Source organism: Zonotrichia albicollis, chromosome 10 (assembly GCF_047830755.1).
Source record: "Zonotrichia albicollis isolate bZonAlb1 chromosome 10, bZonAlb1.hap1, whole genome shotgun sequence".
Lineage (NCBI taxonomy): Eukaryota > Metazoa > Chordata > Aves > Passeriformes > Passerellidae > Zonotrichia > Zonotrichia albicollis.
The window spans coordinates 36,936,235-36,962,105 of record NC_133828.1 but is presented as its reverse complement, the minus strand read 5'-3'; the positions used below and the strand labels follow the sequence as shown (position 1 = coordinate 36,962,105).

The following is a 25,871-nucleotide window of genomic DNA, read 5'->3' as shown; positions in this document are numbered from 1 at the left end:
TGTTACTGCAGTCCCTGGGATTGCAAACTAATAAAGACCCTTCCCTTATGAAGGTCTACTGAAATTTTGCCATTGGCCTCAAAGCAGGAAGGATAAGGAACCTCACATAAAAATATTATGATTGCAGTAATGCTGAGAAAACACTGCACTTTCCTCCAAAGCCATTTGATTTAACAGAATAATTTAGGATTTAAAAAGAAATGTGTTAATTAGAAGTTGCTGAAAAAAGGTCTTGGACATATTTTGAAAATAATTTAGAAAGTTGTCTTTACCTCCCTCTTTATCCTCCTCAGAGACTCATGACTTTCATTCAGCGGTATCTACACAGTACAGCACGCAAAATAAATACGACCTTATTACTAACCCTATCCCTTTTCCTGGTTTCTGGTTTTATCAGAAAAAAGCACATGGGAATGCAAATGATTAGCTTATTCCCTTTCCCAGCCAAAACAAAACAGTTCCTTCATTACCAAATAAAGTGGAATGGCCCCTGGCTTCCCATTTAAAACTGGAAATTTAATATATGTTTCTATTCTTGGGAGTGAAGTTCTTTTCAATTGCCAGACACCAGGCATTGTTGCTGCAATTAGCCTGCATATGGTTCTGTATCCTGAGGACATGATGGCTTTTTGTATGCTTGACTTCACCACACCTATTGGATATTAAATGCACAGCTTTGCCTCCCGCACCCTCAGCTGGTGCAGCTCTGATGGTGCTAACTCATCAGCAGCAAGCAGGGAACTGCCTGGGATGCTATCCAAGGGCAGTGTGTGCTCCCCATGATGAATGATCTGCCCTTTCCTGCTTGTCACATGTCACGCAGATTTATTCTGCGGTGCCAGTACATGCGGTGAGAGCGCTTTTTCTTCTCAAGTATTGGTTGGCAAAACACAGAGCCTTGTTTCCTGAATAATTTCATACATATTATCTTTACATTGTGTTTTGACAGCTAGAAAAGCACAGCTGACTTTCTGATAAAATGAACTTGGTTGCCATTTTCTTCTACTGCCTCAAACAGTGCAGCAGATGTCAAGTGAGTGATATTGAATTGAAAATGTTTTTAAAAAATCCTACAGGAAAGAGTACTGAGCCACACTAACTGGCATCCTAGAAAACATACATTAGTGACACCTGCTTGCAATGTGAGATAGAATTCAGTCTAGGGAAGGGGTATTGCTTTTTAACCTGTACAAAACTGTTCTGAAACTGCTTTAAGCCTGCTTTATGCTGAAATATTAAGAGCCTGTGATAGCAGAATTTATATTCTCTTCTTTGCAATATAAACTACAGTTATAATTAACTATAAAGGACATCACAAAGCAAATGAAATTGATTTCTGCTTCCCTTTTAAGCAATGCAACACTTGGAAAAGAGGTGAACAATGTTAGCTTGATGACCAGGAAGCAAAAGAACTTTGAATCTTACACATATCATCAGGCAGGTACTGAATAAATATCCTCAGCTTCTGCTCTACAGTGTATTTTAGGTTTGCCTTAGAAGCAATTTGTCTAAGATAATAAAAGGAGCTCTGTAAACCATTAGAGACCCCCAACTGGGGGCTCATTATGACAATGATATTGACAATGCAAATGGACTTTATTAATCAAATAAATTTGCACAATCAATTAACCAGTGATTAGAGTGTAACTGCTTTTCATGCCTAAAATCAGACTAACTAAGGTGCATATGCTAATAAATTACCTGAGCATGTTAACACCACAGCTTGGGCCCAGGTGCTGAATTACTCTTGAATAAATATCCTAAACTTTTTGTGGGAAATGGATTTCTCAGAAGTGTCCAGGTTGTCACTTTTGGAAACACCAGGCTCCTTCAATGTATTGAGTTAGGCATCCAGAAAAATCAATAACTATTTCTGAGAGTATTTACCCACATATTTAGCTTTGCTATCAGCAGTAGAGCTAAAATCAAACAGGAAAAATAGCAGATAGGTTTCTTGAAACAAAAAGGGCTGGCTCATTAGAAACTCCAGTCTTGTTGAGAATATTACTATTATATTCTCTACGTACAAATATGTTTCCTGATTGACACAGATTTTAGTGACGATCTGCAAGTACTGCAAAATTTCAGGAAAGGCAAGCTGACTTCTAGATCTTACCTATTCCCTAACAAAACCAAACATTTCTTTAAAAATAATTATTCTGATGGAGAAAACAGTCTAATCCAGGCTCACTTGCACATGCTGGAGCACTGGAAGGAATCACAGGAACATAACCCTGAGCTGGATGGGACTTTGGAAATACTGGTCTTGCAGAGAAGGCTGATAGTGTGGATGCCCTCAATATCCACAGAGTTTGACTTGGTGCATCACAGAACCCCTGGATTTATTCTAACAACATAAGAATGTTCACAGGGATTGCCAGACACTCTGCAGCCTGCTAAGGGTCAGTGCTTCAAGTCTGCATCAGACATGCAAAAATCATGGCTGAATGTCCAAAACCTTCTTTTTCTACTTCAAGAGTTCCAAGTGAAAAAGACATCATAAATGGCAGCACATGGATGTAATTTTATCTGACGGACTTGCTGGCTTAAAAACCTCCAAGACAAATGAGAGAGTGATCAAAATCAAGTCAGTCTCCTGTGTGGCATGTTGAAAAGAATAAAGCTCAACGAGAGTTATAGGGAAGGGAAGAAACTTGGTCAATTAAGGGTGGCTGGTTAGGTAGAATGGCTCTGGAAAATCACATTTTTTTCTGGCTCTATCTTCTGTGGCTACAGCTGAGTTTTGATTGTAGCAGTGGTGACAGTGTACAATAGGAAGCAGCAATAGCAGCTGATTTCCCAGAACCTCTGCAAGTTTTCAGCTCTGGTAGGTAAGAACAATCATCCCCTACCCTATACCCTGAATAGCTATGATAAAGGATTCAGCAAGAGGGAGTAAAATTCAATCACTTTTTTTATTAAGTATAACTGTTCTTTCTGAAGTAAGAAGCAGTAGGCTCCCAAGTACTACCTTTTTCCCTTATTTTTCCGTTCTCCCAGCATTTAGCATTCCATGCATACTAGACATGGCCATTACCTTTGATTTACTACAGTTACTCCACATCCCCATAGGACTTCTGCTTCCCTGATTTTGAGAGCAGTGGATTTTTATTAGGTAGGCTTCATAGAAAGTGGCCTCAGAGAACCTTACAAAAACATTTTACAAGTCAATTCATTGAGTTGCTAACCTTTTGTCAGCAATCCAAAAGAAGTTGTTTCTAACTTCTTGACAAACACAGAACTTATTTTTTATTTTCTAAAACTCAGCCACTAAGGCTCCTGATTGTACTCTGTTCTGCATCATATTCTTTACCTCCCATGGATTCCTTCAGGATGAAAAACACAAATAGAAAAAAGAGCACAAATATCTTAACCAATGTCTTAGGAGGAGTAACTCAGAAATCAGGGAGGCTGAAGCACAGGGCCAGGCATCGTGTGGGCAGATCTCAGAGAGGCTCACAGAATGCACCAGATTATCTAGTTCACAACATCCTCCTGAAGCAGTCCTCAAGCCTCTGTTGAGTGCAGCCTGCCAAATCAGGCTGGATACTGCCAGATTGTTCTGAAGGTAGGTGCCTAGAGGTAAAATGTTTGCCAAAGAATAATACCATAAAATCCTTTTTATTTCAAACGAGGGAAAGAACAGGAACTGCTCTTGCTTTACAATCTTTCCAAACATTTTAGAAGGTTAAAGCACTACATAAGTAACATTCACTTCTGGGCTTTATGCAGTGATTAATCTGAATTATGATATTCCTTTTCCAGATGCAAAATCCAAAGAAACAAAAATTTTGACTCTTAGGATGTATTAGAAATTCTCTTATGCTGAGAAGAAGAGTAAAATCAGACAGACTCCCTACCAAAATGAATCAAAACTTTCATTTAAGAGCACATCTCAAAGGGCTTTTTTACATCCAAACTGCTACCCTTAACTGCACTGTGAAAAGGAGAATTCCAGTATGATTTATCATCATCCCCTTTTACACAAAACAATTCCACGTAGAACTGGCTGGAAAAAAGAGTTCAATTTCATTACTAGTTTCAAGGCTCTCATATTTGGATTCTTTTCCAGAGGACTCTTGGATAACTAAATTCTTTCTCCTCTTACTCTCCCTCTTTCCCTTGGGCATGTCTGCACCCTGAAATGGGGAGCAGGGACAAGGTACTTGAGTTTGCAGAGAATGAAGCCAGCCCATCTGGTCAGTTTGACTCTCACTAAATTCAATTTGCAATAAGATTATCAAGCTTAGAAGTCTAGAATGACTAGACTGCATTCAGACCTGAAGTCTGCCAGCTCAAGGATCTGTAGCTCTTGAAGCTTGTTTCTGAGCAAGGACAAGGAGCTTGTCTTGCCCTCCCCTCTCCATCCAGTTTGGAGTCATTCACACACTCCATCCTGCAGCTGTGAAACTTTCTGAATGAAACTTGAAACTCAGCTTCACTTCCTCAATGAGTTTCAGTCTCAAAGAAACATCAGGTTTTTAAATAAAATCCTGAATCAAAATTCTCAAAACCTGTGGAACAGTTTAGAGAGTGGAGAGACAGGTATTGCTTATGTTAAAAGCTTATTTGATATGTAATTTGGTATTTTGGCTTGCTATGTGTTTTGGGGGTTTGGGTTTTTTCTTTTGTGTTTTTTTGGGTTTTTTTTGTTTTTTTTTTTTTTTTTTTTTCATGTAAAATAGAGATCAAATTGTTCTCACCTGAAGCCTGGACCTCCATGATGTACTGGTGCAAGTCTTGCCCTTGCTGGATGACTTCAAAGGTCATGTTGTTCATGGCCAGTTTCCGCTCGGTGTGACGCTGCAATCGCTGCTCAGCCAGAGTGAGATCCTCTGTGTTGAAATCATTCATTTGCCTCAGCAGATCTTCATTCCAAGCATCCAGCTCTGCTGTAACCTTCATGGGCAGAAAACAGACACTCAGGATCAATGAAATATCTTACTCTCAAACAATGTTTGGATCAGAAAATACTTCGCATTTTGACTCTGATCCAGAAACCTTCAAACTTCAGATCCTGCCCACTTAATGGTGACACTTCATACCATTCTTAGGTGAGGATCCATGAAAAGATTATCAGTCCAACAAAAACTGTCACCTACCTTTCCCTTACATATCCCAAATGACGCTGGAAGAGAATACCCACTATATTCTCCTCGATGGCAGAACAAATGTTTATGAATATATTAAAATGAAATGAAAAAAGAATGCTTCCAGAATTACAAAACACCCTGCAACCACACAATCCCAAAATGGCCTGAATGTTCCCAAACCATTCATTTTGCAACACATTATATGTTACATATCACAGATGTAATGCACAACGCAGAAATATCACACTCAAGATTTAGGTGAATCATTTACAGATTCACAAATGAAACCTGGCTGTAACCAATGACATGCCAGTAACTCCTGGGAACATGCAAAATCTTCTTTGCTTTCTCTGCTTCCTAATTGTGACACACAGGCTGATGATTTTAGCAGTCCATTTATTGTATCTTCTGCATTTTACATCTTTCTCCACAGAAGCCAGCTGGTATTAAAGTCCTCCAGTTTTGCCTGTGCAATTAAAGCAAGATCTAGTGCCCACCTAAGCAGCCCAGTCTCACCTCAACCCAAGTTCTGCTGCTGCAGGCAAAAAAGAGAGAATATGCTAGTGACAATGAATGAGGGAGGGGGGACAAGGGAAATGGGAATTAAGTTGTACGGTGCAGAATACAAGTCTTAGAAGGATTGAAAATGATTAAATTAATGATTTAATTCTGATTAATAGGTCAATTCCTCAGCTAAATAGCTAAATTCAGGAGAGCTAAAAGTAGATATCTACATTCCCACTTGTACACATTATGATGCAGTGAAAATTCTCTGCTTCTCACTAAAAGTGCTCTTCAGGGCCTGTGTGCAGAGAGATGTTTAACTTCCTAAGGAACCAAGATTCAGAATTTCCCATTCAGCTTTCTTTACCAGAAAACATACATAATACACAGCACAGGCTTAGGAAGAGGACCCAAAAGGACCAGTTCTCAGCCCTTCTCACATTAGAATGGACAAAAGCATAGTTTTGCACTAGAAGGGAAAAGTGCATGTTTTAGGCTCTTTTTTGAGAGAAGCAGAAAAGCAGACTTACGCAGTGAAGAACCTGGGACGCATCTGCGGAAGAGAAGGCAGAGCGTGGATATCCTGAGGGGTTTCTATTTTTCTTCAGCTTGTTCCTTTGCCCATTCCACTCAATTACCTTTAAATAATAGCTATCTCTCCACTGTCTTTGCCCCCATTCCTGATTCCAGCAGCCTCTGATTCATTCACATATCACAGCAGGAGTCCCTGGACTGTGGAGACTTATTGGCAGACTTAACAGTTAGGGAAAAATGTCCAAAGTTGATGGTGGAAAAGAGCTTTACCAGATACATTTACATTTAGGGGTAGATGCTGAGCTAACAGTAATGAGAACTGAGGTGATCTTGACCTCATTTCAAACTACAAACAACAGAATTAATTCAGAGTGAGCACAGGTTCCTACAGCCATGACAGTAACACAAAGTTCAGTGTAAATGTTCAGTTGTTAAATGTAAATGTTCAGTGTTAATGTTGAGTTTCTTTCTGCTCTTTCTATGGAAAAGCACGTGACATAAGTGAATTAGAAATTTCTCTTGGTAACTTCTCCACTTGGCTGCAGAAGGGACAGTGACCACTACTGCTTTTACTGGTTGTGGACAATGGAGCTAAAAGGGGTTTTGCTCCATTACCCATGCTCCCCAGACCCAGCTAAGGAGGAAAGGATGGTACAGGCAGTGGGGATGCAAGGCCAGCAGCCCGTGGTGCTCCATGTCACATTGTCAGGGCCAGGAACAGAGGCTAAGCCTGTGCCTGAGCAGCTCTGGACATGTCCAGCAGTGACAAAGGTGTGAGAGTGAGTGCCAGCTCTGCCAGGCCAAGAGCGCAGCCACCAGGGGAGGGAAGGAGCCTTTGAGTGAGGGCTGGTGAAGGAGTAACACACATCCCTGTGCTGGGTCAGGGGAAGAGAAGAAGGAATCAGGCACAGCAAGGGGTGGAACAATACCAAATTTCTCAGGCTAAGTGGGTACAGGAAGGCTGGGTACATTGCTCTGAGTAACAAACAGATGGCTAGCAGGGAATCTAAAGCACACTAAGACAAGAAGCAATAGCAGTGCTGTGATAACAACCCAGGTTTCCTGAATCCCAATCTGGTGCCCTATTCCAGAGACCATGCTGCTTTGCATATCTCATTAGGACATTTCCTTTTCTCTGTGTACAGACAATGTCTCAAAATCCCAGCATTTTTTCTGTACTTCAAACAGGACCATTTGGAAATAGTGACAGAGTCTGAATGTACTGGTTTGTACTGGAAAATGATTTCTTTTTCTTGAGGAAGATGTAATTAGGCAGATTTGTTAACTACAGGCATATACTTTTCAAGTCTAAAAAATTGATGCTTTCGCAGATGAGTCAGGCCTTGATATTTCTGATAAAACTTGGACTGCATTAAACAGAAATGTCCTATCCCCTAAGCTGCAGCAAGATTCAATTGCACTGGGCCTCTGTCAGGAATTCTCTCATAAATGAGGGTCACTTGGCCATGAACTTGTTTTATTCCCTTTTGACAAAGAAGAATTGCTGATTAATTTACCCTGTTCATGTGTTTAGGTGGGAAGAACTGACAGTACTTCTTATTTTATTCACTTTATTAACCAGTGTTAGTGATTCTAAATAGACATCAGCACCACCCACACGCAGTGAGAGAAGGGAAGCCCTGCTGTAATAGAAGACTGGAGCTCTGCTCTGTTCTGCTGTGGCTTGAGAAAGCAAATTTACCAAAGCAGAAGGGTCCTGAGAGCAGCAAGAGCAGGAGTGCAAGGTCTAGACTAGCATAGGAGCAGCCTTTTCTCCTGGTTCCCAGGGGATAAAAAAGCTGCATGTGACTCATTGTCAGACACACTTAGCAACTCCTTGGAAGGGGCCACCCTCCTTTTCTGTGGGTCATATGAGGTCAGTGGCCAAGAAACAGCTCCCTATTACTAAAGGGAAGGTCAAACAACCCAGGAGTACTGATGGGAAAAAACCACAACAAAGTATTGATTCCAATGAGCCTAGCAAGCACATTTTGTGGTGCTTCACCTGAAACAGATGGTCCTGATGCCATGAGAATGGGAGGAGAAGCAGCACTGGCAGCTTCTAGAAGCCACTCTAGTATGAAGTGAAATATCTGAGATATCCCTATCAGAGAAAGGGTGGAGCATGTGATTAAATGCTGGGTTTGTGTGAGCTCCATGAGACTGTCCCAGAGCAGTTGTGGATACACAGCCCATGGCAGCCAGGTCTGTGTTCGTGCAGACACAGTGACCACAGTCTAGACCACAAAGCTCTTAGGCAGGAATCCTCCTAAAGCAGCAACTTAATATATCCAAATTCCCACTCCGGCTGCATTTGCTGCCTCCTGGATTTGTCATGTTGCAACATCAGCAGGAAACATGAACAAATGGAGAGGGACATGTTCTTCAGTCCTGGAAAATAATGACAGCTGCAGAGAAGAGTACACAGGTGAAAAGCAGCAGCAGTAATAACGACAACAGGAGAAGCCCAGGCACCTCATGTCTACATTGCATCTTGTGAATTATGCCAAGGATCCTGCCAGAGCTGCAGCAGCTGCTGCACAGGCTATTGCACATCTCCAACAATTTCTTATCTAAATCCTTAAGTATATATTTTTTTATAGTTCCGATTATGGGATTTTCTACAAAAGGATGCTTGAATGCTGCTTGTTTGGCCTTAATTCAGTGTTCAACATCTAAAGTCATGTTTAATGGCAAGCAGAAAATGTTGTTTGCCAGTTGAAGGAGGTGGAGAGGGGAAGTGAGGAATCAAGTGAAAGAAGATAAATGCTATATGGAGAATGAATCACAGAGAAGCTGATATTCTGAAGTATGGGCTGAGGAAGGGCATATGAGGAGGAGGGAAGAAAGTTCTATCCTGGGAGCACAAGCTATCAACACAAAGTGAGTGGGATTGAGAGGGATCTGAAAAAGAGTAAAGATGCCTGGGAAGAATAAGCAAATGTAGGAGGCAGGCTGGAACAAAAATGATGGTGCAAGTAGGAAGAGAAGCAAAGGTGAGGAGAGTGGGTAGAGCATGGGGAAGAGCCAGGAGAGGAAGAACAGTCACACAGGCACACAGCAGATCTACATTGAAAAGACAACATCTACCTCATTTCAAGAGAAAAAAAAAAGTGACAGCCATACAGCTGGACTAACAGTGGTGATGGATGGGATGAGAGGTAAGATTTCATCCAGGAAGGAATAAAAAAAAATTGCACGTCCTGGATGCAGAGGGAATGTCTATGAGTGCAGAAAGAGAGGAATTATAATAGAATTGGTAAAATCTCTAAGGCACTCACCAGAGATTGGGCAACAGGAATGCCAAGGGTAAGAGCATTCAGAGCAGGCTGAAGGAGCAGAGGAATGGATGTGACAGTGTAAGTGGGTCTAGGAGCAGACTGAGATGGGAAAGGGTAAATGGAACTGTCATTTCTACAGATCATATAAGCAGAAAGTTTGCTGTTCCTCTTTCTCAGGCCCTGGCTTTGGCTGATGCTGTGCAAAATGACAACACTGTCACCCCATTTTTTTGACAACAGACAGAGATGCCACACTGGCTTCGTGGGGACCTGAGCCACTGAAGTGTGAAAGGACTGTCACAGTGATGATTCTGCTCCAGTGCTTTTGACTCCTTTGAATCCAAAAAATATCTGGATCAACAATGGAATTCAGTTCCAAAACACAGGGTGCCCAGAACAGCTTAGAGCATTCCTTCCCTTAAAATGAAGGGACATGCAGTTGGAAAACTGAGTTTAGATGGAAAAGAGAAACAAAAACCCACTAAGCAAGAAACATTACAGGATCCCATCTTATGAACAGAAAGGGTGGAAATTTCTTTCAAATCTATCTCAAAAGCTCTGTAACACTTATTTCTAATAAAGAAGTTCACATCTGAGTGTCAGCTCTTAGTGAGGGGGCTACAAAACATCTTGTACCTTCATGCAGGCAGCTAATGCTCTTGAAAGGTACAGGTAGTATTATAAACCTGGAATAGGATGCTCAAATGAGTTGTAAATAACAGTGAAATGAGCTGCTGTGAAAGCTGGCTCCTGTTTCCTCCTAAACTCATGCTCAGGGATTGTTGTGAACAGCCAGAAGAGGCAGCAAGAGAAATCAGGACTGAAAAATTTAATTAGCAGGTGAAATGGAGCCAAAGAAATTGAATGGGGGAAAGGAGAAATCCAGCAGGTGAAGGTTTTAGTGATCATGGGTTTTTTGAAATATAACAAGCAGCTTACAAGATCCAATTTATACTGTGCAGTGGGAAAACCCTCTTAATCCCTCTCAGGACTGTCCTGGTGTAGGAATCACATCACTCTAAGACTACAGAAAACAGGTTCTGTCTTGCATTTCCCATTGTAGGAAAAGAAACAATACATGAAAGGGAAGGAGCTGGACACCTCCACTTTCCTAGGAAAGGGAGAAGTGTCACAGCATATGTCACAGTTGAGACAGCCATGGCACACAGAGTATCACCATACAATTTCAGAAGGCTTTAAGCATTCACCCTTACCAATTCAGAAGGCTGCAGGCATCTGCCCTCCTTGCTCTTTAGCCCAACCTTTTATCCCCCTCATGTTGATGCACTGCACCTGTGTGCCCTCTGCTCCCTTTGGTGGTTGGTCAGTGTCCCTGGGCACTCCATGGCTCATTGCTGCAAGTGCTGCCAACCTGCTCCTCACAGCTGAGCCCACTGGGGATGAGGCTCTGCCACAGCCCCACTCCCAATAACCACAAACTGTGCTCCTACAGGTGTGGAAGGTTTTTTTGAGGTAACCAACAAATGTTGCTGCACATGTTTTGGCTGAGATCATTCCTGTTCTCATTTTACAGAGGCCTACAGGTGAACTTGGTAATCTCTCTACAAAAGCTTAAAGGGAAAAATATGCAGAAAGAATCTGCATGGCACTAATATTTTAGGGGTTGCCACTCAGGGCATTATACCATTTGGTTCATATACATTTACTCAGCATTTTGCAGTAAATTTGCATTCACTCAAATAATGGTTAATAAGCCTTTAAATTACTATTTCTGAAGCAAGGGACAAAGTATACTTGACAGATGTTCCTGAGGATATAACTCTGGAGCACACCTGTGCTTTGTATGTAAAATGCACTCAGTGTGATGCCAGCACAGCTGCTGATGTCTGCCAGCCCTCACCCCTCCAGCTCTGCTCCTGATTCCCTCACAGCAGATCAGATCCCACATTCACATTCCATGAAACCTCCCAAGTTACCTGGCTGGCTGCACAAACTCAATCAGTCTGTATCATATAGAAAGACCAACCATATAATCCCAAGGATGCCGTGTTGTTTTGAAACGTGCAGTGGCTTGGTAAAGGAATCAAACCTATCAGGTATCAGTTAGACACATTTCCTAAATAAAGGATGGGCTGTCATGTTGTGTGTTAAAACTGAGGGCAGAACAGCTCCCACAGGGACAGCCAGGCTCTCTCATGTTTCTGTCATGTCTGTTTTCAGGTGTTGCCATAGCTTGGATTTCAAAACTTACCCCGAGAACCCAGAGTGTAAATATCAGTCAATAGAATGAGATTAAGGCAAGAAAGAACAGGCAGCACATGCTATGGGGCTGTGTGTTTGTACCCAAATTCATATCTGCCAAACCTGCCATGAGTCCAGGGCAATATAAAAGCTGCCTGTGAGGCTTAGAAGTCCTTAAAAGTCCTAAATAAACACAGCTGGTCTGCCCTGCCAAACAAATAGGTAGGTGGCTTCTCTTAAAGGAAAGTATTTTTCCTGAAGACAAAATGTAACAATAGGTGACAGATTTCACTGAAGTACAAGATCAATAATGCCTAAATAGATGGGGAAAAGTGTTGATTGTACAGTAATCATTAATCCTAAAGTTTGTCTGAACTCCAAACCTCTGTCAAGATGCAAAGATTATAGAAAAGCTCAAAAACCAGGAGGGCTACAAAACAGATGGGCACATTGTGAGTTTAGGAAGGAGTGCCAGAGGAATGGGTTATGTGATCAATCGCACATATTTCAGTGTTTGTGGAGAACAGTCAAAGCAGGGTAGGTTGCAAAGAACAAAAGACAGACACTTCCTAAGCAAAACAAAAAAGCAAATCACTCATTTGCCATTTGTTAATTTTTAAAAATCCTACTACTTTACTTGCCCTATTAATTAGAAAGGAGAGAGAGAGAGAAGCAGGGAAAATTAACAGAATTGGAAATGTTCAGTACCAAAACTGGATGGAAAGAGACAGCACAAGATATTTTCTGAGGCTGGGCTCTAACATGCAGCCTTCCCTAAAGCTGTTGGAAGCAGATGGGCTCCCACAGCTGCATCCCTCAGTTTCCACTAGAGAGATGCAAAGGGTCCTCATGTCAAGGGATTCCCTGGAGCACAAGAACGAACAGACCCAAGAGCACACACCTGAGGGGGGAAATGGGAAACTAGGTGCTTGACAAGGCAGAAGTGGCAATGAGGAGAAAGATGTTCAAGTCTGGGGGGAGGACCCAGGTTTTGCAGGCAGTTTGTGTGAGAGCAGGAAGGATTAACACAGCTGCAGCAGGTACAGGTCTTTCACTAAGGATGTGCTCAATATGGCACTGCTCTTTAGACAGATGGAAGGGGGCTTATCTAGACTAGAAAAGGAGAAATTAATTTGACAATCAATCATACTGGTACACATTATTTCACAATTCTTAATCTATGCAGGATCTAGGTTATTATGGAAAATTAAACCTAAATACATTTCTGGTCATGGCTCAAGCTACTTGTCTTTAGTAGAAAAAATACTTAATTTCCTGTTTTAAATATCATCATCTTTTTTCCTCAATAGCTTGGAATAGTCAACCATCAGAAATACTACATTCTTTTAAATTATGGTGATGAAAAAATTCTTTTTGTTTCTCAACAATGGCATGAGATAATTCTGTTAATTCTTGTAACAGTTTCCTACTGAATTGGAATCTTCATTATACAGCTGAGGCAACTGACTGCAATCTACTTTCTAAGCACCATTACTGTGTCAATTTGAGCCAATTCAGCTGTTTGAAATGCATAGCATACATGTGTTATTGAACACTTTATTTCAAACTGCCTTTGTTTTATTATCCATCAAACTGCCTTTCTTGTTTAAGCACTAACTGTAATTAGAGAATTTAAGATACTGACTTGGGTATATTTTTCACTGTGTTTTCAGTAAAAATTATCAAAATTATTCTGAAATAAAAAATATTTTTCTGATAGAGGAAGCTTTCTAAATAAAATCATCTGCTCATAGACTCTCTATGAAACATGCTCTCAGATTTCCCTGTAATATTAATCTTTCAGAGGGAATTCAGATGTTTATATGATAAAATATTAGCAAATCTACAGTGACAAATAATGGTGATTTTCTTTAAAATCCTTTCTTGCTAATCTGATTTTAGAAGATTCTGAAGCACATTTCCAATTTTAAGTATCCTAATGTATCACAGCCACAACATTCTGTGAATATACAGAAGTAAGATCCATGCAGAAACAAATCAAAAGTATCCACAAAGCATTTCCATATTGGTATCCCATGTGGGGGAATGATGTAAGTCACATCCTCTCCTGATTCCTTGATAACCCCATCAGTAAAGTATTGCCTGGTAGTGACACTCTTTGATTGAAAGACTATTTACAAAGAAAAATAATTTGAGTAAAGTGATTTGTTTTAATTTTGAAAAAGTACTTATACTTAAATTAGAACAATTATAGGTTCAGACTTGAATCTGCAGTGAAACAGGCTGAGACCTTAATGAGTAACTCACATGGGTTCACCACATGCTGTCTACAAACACATTTGGGTGCTCCAGAGGCACATATAGGTTGTCTCTTTCTTCTTTTTTGAAAACACAGATGCCATTTATGGGTATGTTCCAGTACAGCATTCACACCCATTTACATCTTTAAAGTAAAACTCTCAATTATTCAGCATCTGCCATGCCACACCAACATGTATAAAAAGTATCTTTAATTTAAATATAGGAAATAACATACTCTGCTGAAAGAGTATGTTATCTCCTATATTTAAATGAAATAGATACTTTTATAGATTTATACACAAATACAAAGAATGCTGCCTCTCAACATCAAGGAGGCTGCACATCACTGGAAAGTAAATGAAACTATTCTAATTTACATAGTTAACGAGCACTGTGGGACAGACTGCAGTGAAATACCTCACTGTGCAGTCACAGCAGAGAAGCTCAGACACTCCTCACTGATTATTCCCATGTCTGGCATTCAGCAATAGAACAGGACACCTTTTAGGAAACTGGACACCTGCTTCCTGCCTTTTCTCCCACTGTAATTCATCATGTCATGTCTTAAACACAAAATGTAACACAGCATTCTAAACCTCCCAGCAGTTACCAGCACCCACCTTGAGACTACCTACAGATTTACAAACAATAAATAAATAATGAATAAACCTACAGATACACAAACAATACCTCCAGGAATGTATCATCCTCAAACACTTAGAGGTGCTCCCTGAACTGAACAAGCACCAGGGGGATACAGCAGGAGGAAAACACCCCACAAAGGACACCAGCACTGGCATCAGTCTCACAGACTCTGTGTACAAGTTAATACCCCTTTTGTTCCTTTTCCAGCTCCTATCAGAACTACAGAAAGTAATTACTGAGATTGGCTGGAATATCTTTAAAATTTCTCACACCAAGAATACCCCAATATTTTGATGAATTTTCACTCCAGTGCTTTTGATTCCAAAACAGAAGTACAAAAATAACCTGAAAGACCTTTTTTTGCATGAGGACATAAAAGCATCCCTTTAATTTTCTAAGGGGCTTTTTTTTTTCTTTTTAAATAAATCCACCGAGTTCCATTGTTTAAATACATTTTCCTTTAACGCATAACATGTTTTTTTCATTTTGTGGCCTAGAGACAGGCATGTATCTGTTTGTATGTGAAGAAACAAACCTCACTAATAAGTGATAGAGAACTTTCAAATCCCTGAGTGATTCATGTCAACAGAGAGTTAGAACAAGCATCTCATGAAGCTTCTCTGCAAAGCAGGCAGATTCCCAGCATAGTCAGGGAAGCACCCATGCACCTATTCCAGGGCATTCTGGAACTTTATCCTAAAGCATGCTTTAGGTCCAACAGTCTGAATTAAAGCACCCTTGTAACTCTCTCCCCCTCACTGGACAGCTGAGCAGAATCCAACAGCCCAAGATGTCCCCTCACAGGGTAGGTTCACACGTTCTCTCTCTCCCACAGCTCCCCCCAGCCAGGTCCTGCAGCCAGCTCTTACCTCGATGGTGTACTGCTCAAAAATGCGGAGCTGAAGGAAAATGTCTAGCTTAATCTTCCTCTCATGGAAGAGCTCTTCCATCTGTACCTGGGCCTCGTCGAGCTGCTGAAGGACGGACTCGATGTGGCTGATGGAGCTGTTGTGGGGGGTCTTGTTGTTGGAAACAGCAGAGTCCCTGTGGCAAGGCAGAGGGCAGGGTCAGAGCTGAGCTTTGAGGCAGGCAGAAGAGCAAGAACTCCACATGAGTGATTCTGTGTGCTGCTGAGGAGCAAAGCCAGGCACAGGGGGCTGAGGGAAGGTGTGTGCAACACTCATCTCCTCTACCCCCTGAAACCCTGCAGCTCCTCAGCTTGGCACAAAGTTTGAGCAGGGGGATCATCCTTTCTTGTGTGGTGGACACTGTGACCTTACACACTTTGGGAGGAGATGCACATCAATCTCAAGGGCTCTCTAGAGGAGACAGGCTGGCAATCACCTTTAATGCTGCAGGGTCACCTGCTCCTGCCCATACTTACATCAACTGAGATGTTATTCAGCCTCTTGAACCTTTACAAGTTAATTTCCTGCATTTGCCCTATTACTTACAGACTAATTGAATCAGAATTATGAGTATTTTAGTCCAATGGCTAGTGATGCCCCAGTATCCTCTGAATAACGTAGTACAGCAGTGGACACAATACAGTGCAAAAAACCCCCAACACACCTTTCAGAAACAGCAAGACTTGTCTTTTCACTGGGGGAAGTGAAAGGAGATGTGAATGTGACAGGGCAGATACTGCTCCAATTACATTTTCCATTTACAGGCAGCAGAAGGGAGCAAACCCTTTACTTGTGGGCCAGGACCAAGAGGGAATTTGCTGTTCTTGAAAGCTTAGCATGGGCATAGGAAAGCCATGATGTTCCCTTTTCTATCTGTGCTTTCATGGATATTAATAGGCTCACCTATAGTCTGCTATGTCTTCAGCAATTTTTTTTTCCAATGACTGTTTTACTGATAAATACCATTTGCAGACATAAAGAACTGAAATTTATCCTCAAACGCTCCACACAAGGTCCCTCAACATTCCGAAGGGCCAGAAAGGAATCTCTGAAGCCAAAATTTAATCTTGGCTTTGACACATGGCTAAAACAAGATTTAAATGTAAGTTCTACTGATTTCCCTTGCTTATATGGGAATATTACACTGATATTTTTCTCTCTACGTGTTATGGTTTCTGCCCCGCTCTGTCTGTTTTCACATTCATGGTGATCACAGGGTCTCTGCCTCCACATTAGAGCTGCACAGAGGAAGGAGGAATTAAAATAACTAGAGATTTTCAAACTACAGCTTAATCTGAGGCTGCATCCAATCAAGTTCTGCTTCCCTCAGTCAGCACCTGTCTTCTATAAAAGGACATGAAATAAGTCTTCACTCAGATGCAGGATTATTACTATTCATATATTATCTAAATTACTCAATGAATTATTCAAGACCGGTGTTGAATAATCTCTCATGGGATCTAGAGACACATTTAGTTTTAGAAATTCTTTTTCATTAAACATTTCACTCTTCAAATCAAGCCACACTTGCATTTCAGTGACTGATGCAATACAAAAGTTTAAGAGTTGTACTCTGGTGGGTTTTTAAGTCTCCTTGGAAAAGGCACTGTCAACCCTAGCTAGTCTGGTCTGAGAGAGATCTCCCTACAGAAAAAACATTTCTGAGTTTGCATGCTTCTGTCACAATATTTCTTGTTCTGTCTGGTGATGAGAAACTCTGGGAAAGAATAAATATAAGACTCTTACTAATCTTTGAAAGGCCATGGATTAGAGTTTTAAAAGAAATTTCAAGTCGAAGTTTAATTCAAAAAAATTATTGGAAAAAAAACCCCAGAATAAACTCTGGGGAACAGAAAATTGGACTCAGTACCTTGCTGCTGACTGGTTAAAATGAACACTGTGCTCCTAACACCACTTTCAGTGCTTCCACTGGGAGAAAGCTCAATGAGAAATATCTATTATCTAAAGCTTATATACTGAACTACTGCAAAAAAGGCAAGATACCTAACTCTTCAATGGCTTTTTTTTTTTTACATTTCTGCTTTTCACATCTCACTGGAGCAAGACATTGTTTTGCCTTTCACAGATGACCAGGAATGTTGCCCCCAGCAGCACCCCTGGAATTGCAGTTCAAAGGTCTGCTTTGTGTTGAGAACAACAACCACCTCAGTAAAGCACTGATAAGGAAGAGAGAAAAGTGTTTCCTATGTGAACCATGACATGCACAGAGTTTCTAGGCAGTCCTGTTTTATTCCTGATAGGTTTGGCCTCCTGATGGAGTCACTGAGGTCCTGAAGACCTCGTGTCAAGTGCAGTCCCAGGCATGGTATTTAGTTCAGGCAGCTGAGCTTTTCATTGCCTATCTGGAGGAAGCAGAGTGCTATTACACAAATGATCTTCTCTCAACCAAAATCTGTTCTCTCAAAGATAAGAACAAGAAATGTAAAACTTTCCAAAGCTCCAGTAATTTTATTACTTTTAACCTGTGTTATGACATGTTTGATAGGAGCGATGTATTTCATTCTTTTCATTGTTGTAGCATTTGCAGTCTTCATCTATTCTTCACGGCAGGTACAAGGTGATCCACACTGAAATGCAATCCTGTGTTAAGGAAAGACTGCAGCAATTCTAGTTTTTCCTTTATCTGTGTGTTCTTTACCATTGCCAGCAGTGATGAAAGCTGGTAAGAGTGGGCACACACAGAGGCAGCTTCACTGGGCTTTTTTTCCACAGTGTTCTGCTTTGAAAGAGTCCAGGATAACATTACAAGCTTTGCAGTTAGTCAGAGTTCTCAAATCCAACACTTGAACCAGCTCATGTTGACAGCTCAGCACTGCAAACTTTTGTGTGCATTTAAATGTTTGGTATTAACTCCATCAGAACCAGGGGATCCACTTGCACAAATATGTTCACCTTGTTTCCACCTTGCTCAGAGAACAAACTAGACCCCAAACCCAACTTTTCTTTGTTAAACACAGCTGCCACAAAACCTGCCTCAGTACTTTGCAAACACTGGAGCACGACACCAATTACAAAAAAAGTCTCAAAGCTAAGGTCACAGTCACTTTTCCAAGACTGAAGCTAAGAATTGACTATGTTCACATTAAGAAAAACTGCACGTTCCACACACCACCTTGCAGTTCATCTCTTTCCCATGCTCCACTGACTTCTCAGCTCCAGGTATTACCCTGGCCACTCTGCACACTTCCCTTCTGACTCAAGTACAGGCAAAAAAAATCCTTCAGGCCGATCCCACAATCGGAACCAGGACTCCTTGACTGTCAACACTTTCTGCAACCCCAAAAAACACTCCAACTCCACCTGATGGGCGTGTACAGGGTCCCTTTCAGGCTCCACTCCATGGGTGTTCACCCTGAAGTGATGCCATTCCAAGAATTGGGAAGAATAACCAAAAAAAAATGTAGCCCACAATTTAACTGCCATTTTTTTGATCTCATAGAAGTGCCCTAAACTTTGCAAACAATTTCTTTGCATAAAAGTACATTACCATTCAGACCTTCGACTGTCCTGCTACAGCTGGCCATACATATTTTCTCAGCTAAAACTCCTTTCCCTCTGGCAGCTCACTTACCAAACCCAGCATGTTTTTATCCTACTGATCTCATCAGCAAAGATGAATAGAAGGATGGAATATCTACTCCTGATCCTTCCTCTCCAACTCTAAAACTGACAAGCAATACCACAACTCCAGTCCCTCACCTCCCCTGTGGTGCTGGCAAGTCACACACAGCACGGGTAGCAATGTCCATGAGCTTTCTGGTCTGGCTGCCCAGGGCTGAATGACAATCAAAACCTGGAGCACTCCTTTCAAATCCCTCATTTATTTTTTTTTCTGACCCAGCAGAGAAGACTCTGCATCCAGGATGACAGGGAAAAGCTTAGAGGAAAGCTCAGCATATGGCAGTAGGAAAATGCTTATTACTGCAGGAGGTCTCTTAAGGGCAGAGCTCCACCAGAGCCCTCACTGTCCAATGTACTCCAGAGCATCTTGGGCTTTTCCTCTCAGGTTCCTATCATGGCCCATGGTTTTCTGCACATCTCAGATGAGAAGTAAAGGCATCAGATTAGGAAAGCTCAGGGTGAGGAAGATGATGTCACTCTCTTAGGCTGTCTGGTGAAATGCATAAAACCTGGGATATCTACATATTATAATGTATACAGAACATGCACGCTATGTACATGTGGGTAAGGGCAACCTGTAACAATACAAAGATCTAAATAATAAGTGATGTATTGGACTTGGTTCAGTGCCCAGCAACATCCCTAAAAGGCAGGAAAACTTCACTGCTGTCAACAAAGCTAAAGGCACAGAAAACCATTTTAACAACAAATGAGAGAGATTTCACAATTGCAGATTCTGTATAAGCTTACTCTGCAAATATTCATTTGACAATACTTGCAGATTAAGAAAGAAAAGAAACAAAAACATCAAACACGGAACAAAAACCCCAACCTTCCCCCCTGCCCCCCCAAATTCTTGGGACTAGTCTCTTCATGTATTTTAAATTAGGGAAAAATGAGCTGGTTTAATTCACAGTGCTAGTAGAAGAACCAGCAGTGAAAGAGCCTCTTTGACACTATGAATAAACCCCACATACACAAAGATAAATAGAAGGGTGCTGCATGCAAAGTGAAACAGTGAAGACTGTCAGACACGTGTGTATTTTATTAAGAGGAATACACTTACCCTACATCGAGAATAACCATATAAATCACGAGGCCTCAGCTCACAACCATTTAACAATCTTCTATAAATACCAACTAAAAATATTCACTTCAAACACATTTGGTTTCATTCACTTCCCAGTGCCTATAAATAATCTCTCAGTCAAACAGGAAACCAATGCTGATCCACAGACTACTCTAATCAGTCCACACAAATCACTCCCTGTAATTTCAATAAAACACTCAAAGGATCTGAAGAATTATTAATAAGCAAAGAATTAACAAACTCTCCCAATTGATGCTAGCTTACAGTTCCCTATTTAGGCACCCCTAAAGCACAGCATGCGTCAGATTTCTCAACACCTGTGCCCTAGGTGGATGCTTACCTGAGCTGCTGGATTAGATCTTCCCCTTCTTTAATAACATTGAGGGTGGCATCCAGGGTGGCTGTTTGCTGCTGCTGAAACTGCTTGATAAGCTCCTGTACCGCATCCACAGAGTCAGCACAGACATCCTCTAAGAGCTCCTTCTGCAGATCTTCCATCCATGTCCACAGCTGGGAAGAAGGGGAGGGAAATATAAATCAGAGAGGGATTGAGATTTAACCCTTTTGCTCTCTAATTCCAGATCAATAGGCATCAGCTCAGGCTGTATGTTTCACAGGAAAACTGACCCAAAATTTGTAAACCCAAAAAGACACATTCATTATTGATTCAATTTAAAGCAAGAAAATAGGATAAATATAATATCAGGTAGTTTTAAAAAATAAATTTCTGTTTATTATACAGGAATAACTAATTATTTTATTTGGATTTATTCTTTATACTAGCAACAAATTAAAATCTCCTACATCTGTGTAACCCTTTCAGGAGCTGAGCACTATCAGCTGCTATTAATTTCACATGCAGCTGAAGCCTGTTGCAGGACAGACCTACAATCTTTGGTATGTGTGTACAGTACTGACTGAAGTCTAACTGTGCCTGCTCAGCTATGGCTTCCCAGGGGTTGAGGTTTAGGGGTTTCTTTTTTGTTTCCAGTACTTAAACCCCCTCCTCAAAATGCACTCAGACTCTGCCTTTTAACTCTGGGAAAATCCAAACACAGGAGACAGCAATATCACTAATCGACCCCATGAACATCCATTAATTTTGAATAGTTCTGACTACCAATTTTAAAGCCACAATCGCAGCAACAAATCATTGCCAGTGCTTAGATGAGAATTTCCAGCCAGCTGTTCATCAGAGGTCTGGACAGGGGCAGGAATGCCCCAGCAGCCTCTCACTGGCTGTAAAGGCTTAAAGTGAACAGAGGATTCCCCTTTAAGCCTGTGCTGAAAAGTGAGTGTAAAATTGCACCAACCGAGCTGGCAGGCTGCCAGCACACCCTAATGACTCCACCAGAGACTTTGCTGTGCCACGCCTGCCCCATTAACCCACATTTTGCTGGTGTGTGCTGGAGGTGGCAGCAAAGTCCCAGAGTGGGAAATGCCAAAGGATGCGGTGCCAGCCCCGGCTCCTCTCGCTGTCCCAGGAACTGCAGAGCTTTGTCCCACAGGGACCTCAGGGTGAACATGAAGAGAGGAGGACATTGTGTGTGGGTGGCAAAGAGCTGGTGAAAATGTTTATGTTCAAAACGAGTCGTGCTGGATCCCCATCCTGCAGCATTTCCTCTGAGACTGTGAATTCTGCACGTCCACATTAAATGAGAGGAGGATGGGGATGTCTAAAGCTCCAGCTGCCAAAGCTTCTCACAGCCAGGGCCCACACCTATGGCCAGGCACTATACACAGGGTACAGACTTCAAGGATATTGCCCTGGCCTGAATCAAAATTATGAAAACTAGAAGCTGTCCCCGCACACTCATGATACCAGAAAAGGGAGAGCCCAGTGCCTTTTGCTCTGTCCCCACCTCTGCTACTGAGTCCTTGCTTGAGAGATGTACAAAAACAAGCATTACAACATATGCCTTGCTTGTGGGTTTCTCAGAGTCAGCCTTGAATATTTTGGGCAAATGCCTCTGTTTATTCATAAATATTATAATGATAATGGCTTGCCCAACTACTGGACTGAAACAGAATGTCTTTGCTTGGAATATTTACATATTTTCACATTCTTAGGAAAAGGGCGCAGTATAAAGAGGAACTATTAATCAAAGAAACAAATGTAAGGGAATAGGCATGAGAAACAAGTGAAAAAATGAAAACATATTTAATGAGCCAAATAGAGGGCTCATTTCAGTCATGGTTTGAGGTCCATGTGCTGAACTTTGGGAAGCTACCATAAAGGAAAACGCATTAGTGACTTCATATGTTAATTATATTATATTATAATAATTATAATAATTATATTGAGAATCTTCCTGGTTTTGATCCAATCACTACACCCACTCAAAGAGTAAGTGCAGCTGGACCAAAACAGAGAAGGACCAGGTTGTTCAGGAATATTATTTCTGCTTATCAGATCTTCAAGTAATAGAGCACTTTGTAAATACAGAAAAACAGCTATGTATATAAATCATCCTTCTGTTTTGAGGTGGGAAAACCACCAGTAGTTTTTAAATTTCTTGTAATTCTTAGTTCCTTTTTCAACTTAAAAAGCTCAGGAAATTTTCTTTATAAAAATGAAAGTGAAATCAGGAATTTTGTTCATTGTTAGGAATCTGCTATTTTCTTGAAATTATTTTGGTAGGGCAGAGGAGAAAGTTTCCAACCTTCAGAGGAAAATCTTGCGCTCTAAAGTGCCTCCAGAACCCAACTTTTTAAAAGGAGCATTGGGCATTTAAAATCTTACACCACTGTTTGAGTAGGCTTCTAAATCAGTTTCAAAATACTTAAAATATAAACTGTATTGTATTTACCTGGAACCAAAACACTCACTAATTTCAGAGAGCACTCAAATATATTAACTCATATTAGCTTCAGATGTTTCCATTAATGACCTCTGTCTATAAGGATTTGCATAGAAAATCTATCAGAATCTAGGTCATCCTTGACTCAGAGGCCTTTAATCCTTTAGACTCCACCAATCCCTGGAAAACCCTAATACAAAGAATCAGTCAATATTAATAAGATTAGGAAGATCTTTCAGGAAAAACTCACAATAGGAATCTGATTCCAAAACCTCCTAGGTTATGTGCTACAATTAATAGCACATGGAATAAATTGCTACCATGCCCACTTGTGAATGCCACAGGAATGAAAAGACCAATTCCATGTCACTGCAACACCAGTCAGAACAGCTGTTAATCATAAAACAGAAATCACATCCTGATTGTCACTGCTCAGGAAAATCAGTCCCTCTTAGGGACTGATGTTTCATTCCAATGCAAGTATTTGAACGATTAAAAAAATCCTGACTCCTAACGCCCCACGTCCCTGGATACCTTGTGCATTTCCAGTCCATGCTGTGACCTACTCTAAGCTAGATAGCTTAGGCAAAGAAACTGTTCCCATTAAAATCTGACATATTGCACAACACAATTTTCATATTTGCAGAAATTGACTTATTTTATTTTTACCGTGAACGAAATTAGTGAGTATTTGTCCCATTCCCATACATACTTCAAACTATTACTAAGGTACCACTTGATCTCATACAGGGGGTGTATGTAAATACATGCTGATATTCAAAATATAGAGGCAGAATTTCCACAACCACCTGTGGTGACTTTCACAGTCATGCATGTGTCCAGAAAAGGAGGTAACCTCTGCATTATGTTACTTAACAGGTACTAAACAAAAAAATACAGATTCCATGGAAACAATACAGAAGTATCACAGAAGTAAGTTTTGTTCTTCCTTCAACTGATCTATGCTTTGGTGTGATTAATTGGATATGGAGAACCCAATGCATTAGTGGTAGCACCTGAATTCAGTCTATGAGAGATCTGACTCAAATCTGACTCATGCAAACTACATGTGAAAATGTCATAGTTGTTAGCTATGAGAAGTCTCAGGTAAATACCTATCCCTAAGACATTAATGCTGAAGGTTTATAGTGGCTTCACAATTGAAGCTTTATTTTATCAAGGCTTTACACAAGACAACTAATTCTCCTCTGATTACTAGAACAGTGGGAAAGAAGAATGACACCCCTCCTTTCTTTTGGGATAGCATCTGGTGCCCCTCATACATGGTGCCAACAACTTTTGCGTCTTTCTTGGATATGAAGCCCAGGCAGTTTCCCTCCATCCAAGAGACAATACAGCTCTTTATTCCCAGCTACTTCATCTGATGAAATACCCTTCATTTTGCTCAATTAGTAAGACCACTTAACTCGAGGTCTGAAGGACACCTGTGCTTGTAACCTTAAATTAATGCTTTTCACTTAAAAAAGGAACCACTTTAAACAAAATCTAAAACCTAAAACGATCGCTAATAAAATCTTCCCTGCATGACTGGAATAACTATTAAACATCCAATGCTTATATGCCGCTGTTTGTAAATGACAGAGATGAGTTATAATCCCCTCAAAAGCAGTTTAAAAGCACTGAGTTATGGGGGCAGTGCAAAGAACCGGTTCAATCCAGGAGATTTACTGTTGTACAGCATTTTTGCTAGTCTTATAAACAAGGATGTTAATGGAAACAAGCAACTTCCCAGGGTTCTTCTCCTTTACTATGCCAGAGGTGCATCGTGTATGGCAGGGCAGGCCCCAAAAGGATGCTCATGACAATTCAGGAAGGGAACATTCATCACAGCAATGGAGACTAGAGCAGAATGCAGAAGAATTCAGTGACATGCAGGGACCCTGCTGCCACTCCATGAATTGCAATGTCAATGTTCAGAAAACCAAAGGCAGGCTGAAAAAGATCCCCCAAAACCCTCACAAGCAGAACTGCTCCAGAGAGAGATGCTCATCAACCCTATTTCCCTCTGCTACTGTGCCAGGCTTTTACAAGCCAATGCTGTGGGAATAATATTTAGCTTTGTCATGATATGCACTAGGAAGTCACACAGATCCCAAGTTAGGTTAATTTATGGCAGAACTTCAGCCTGCACTTGTGTTAAGGCATCTGTTCAAATGCTGTTGTGCATCCAGCTTGACTGCACAGCCCTTAGGAAATTGTCCCCACACCACCATGGTGGTGAAAACAAAACTTTCCAGCACAATTAACCTTCATCAACTGGTATTTATTCACACTTAGTATGCATCCAGTCCTGTTTCAGTTAAAAGAACTGAGCGTTGCTGTAAATTGGAAGCATATTTCAGCAACACTGTCTGAAATCACATTCAATCTCTCAAGAAAACGTCAACAGAAACACAAAAAACAAGGTCTGTAATGACGAGCTGCAAAGTGACGTCATGCCACCAGCAAAGTGTCACATAATGGCAGCGCACCTAATTAAAGGTGACAGGATGGGATGTGACCAGACACTACGTATGAAATGCCACCATGTCCACAGTAAGACAACTCATGAGACTCCCTGCTGCAAGACCTAATGTTGTCAGATACCACCAAACTGGTTGGGAAGAAATGACAAGTGGAAAGGGAACATTCTGTGAAAAAACTGATTTCTCGCTAACCTCTTTCTTGCTTTTTCCCTTTTCCGCGCCAATTTCTTGACATTTATCCTTGGTTGGGCTGCATCTGGTGCTTCTGTATGCTCAGGCTTTTTAATTAGTAACCTTGCCTATGGCAAAAGGATTTGCACTGCCTAAACATCTGATGCTTTTTCCAAGTCCTGCATGGACCAGATTGATACAGCACAAAATAATCTCCTCTCAAGGCAAACATGATTTGGGTAGCTAGGCTTA

At 41.0% G+C, this 25,871-nt stretch overlaps 1 protein-coding gene across 11 annotated transcripts in view; it reads right to left on the bottom strand.

Annotated features, from left to right (window-relative positions):
• The window catches only part of KALRN (kalirin RhoGEF kinase), a 463,005-nt gene that overhangs the window by 161,904 nt on the left and 275,230 nt on the right, over positions 1-25,871 (bottom strand). For 9 of the 11 annotated variants that reach the window (XM_074548811.1, XM_074548813.1, XM_074548812.1 and 6 more), the window contains exons 13-15: positions 20,502-20,671; positions 15,391-15,565; positions 4,704-4,899 (exon numbers count right to left, since the gene is read on the bottom strand). In XM_074548811.1, coding sequence (XP_074404912.1) covers positions 4,704-4,899; positions 15,391-15,565; positions 20,502-20,671 — 541 coding nt within the window. Of the gene's footprint in view, positions 1-4,703; positions 4,900-6,127; positions 6,273-15,390; positions 15,566-20,501; positions 20,672-21,281; positions 21,431-25,871 lie in introns of those variants that run through there. The other 2 variants (XM_074548818.1, XM_026792245.2) reach the window with 2 other exon arrangements.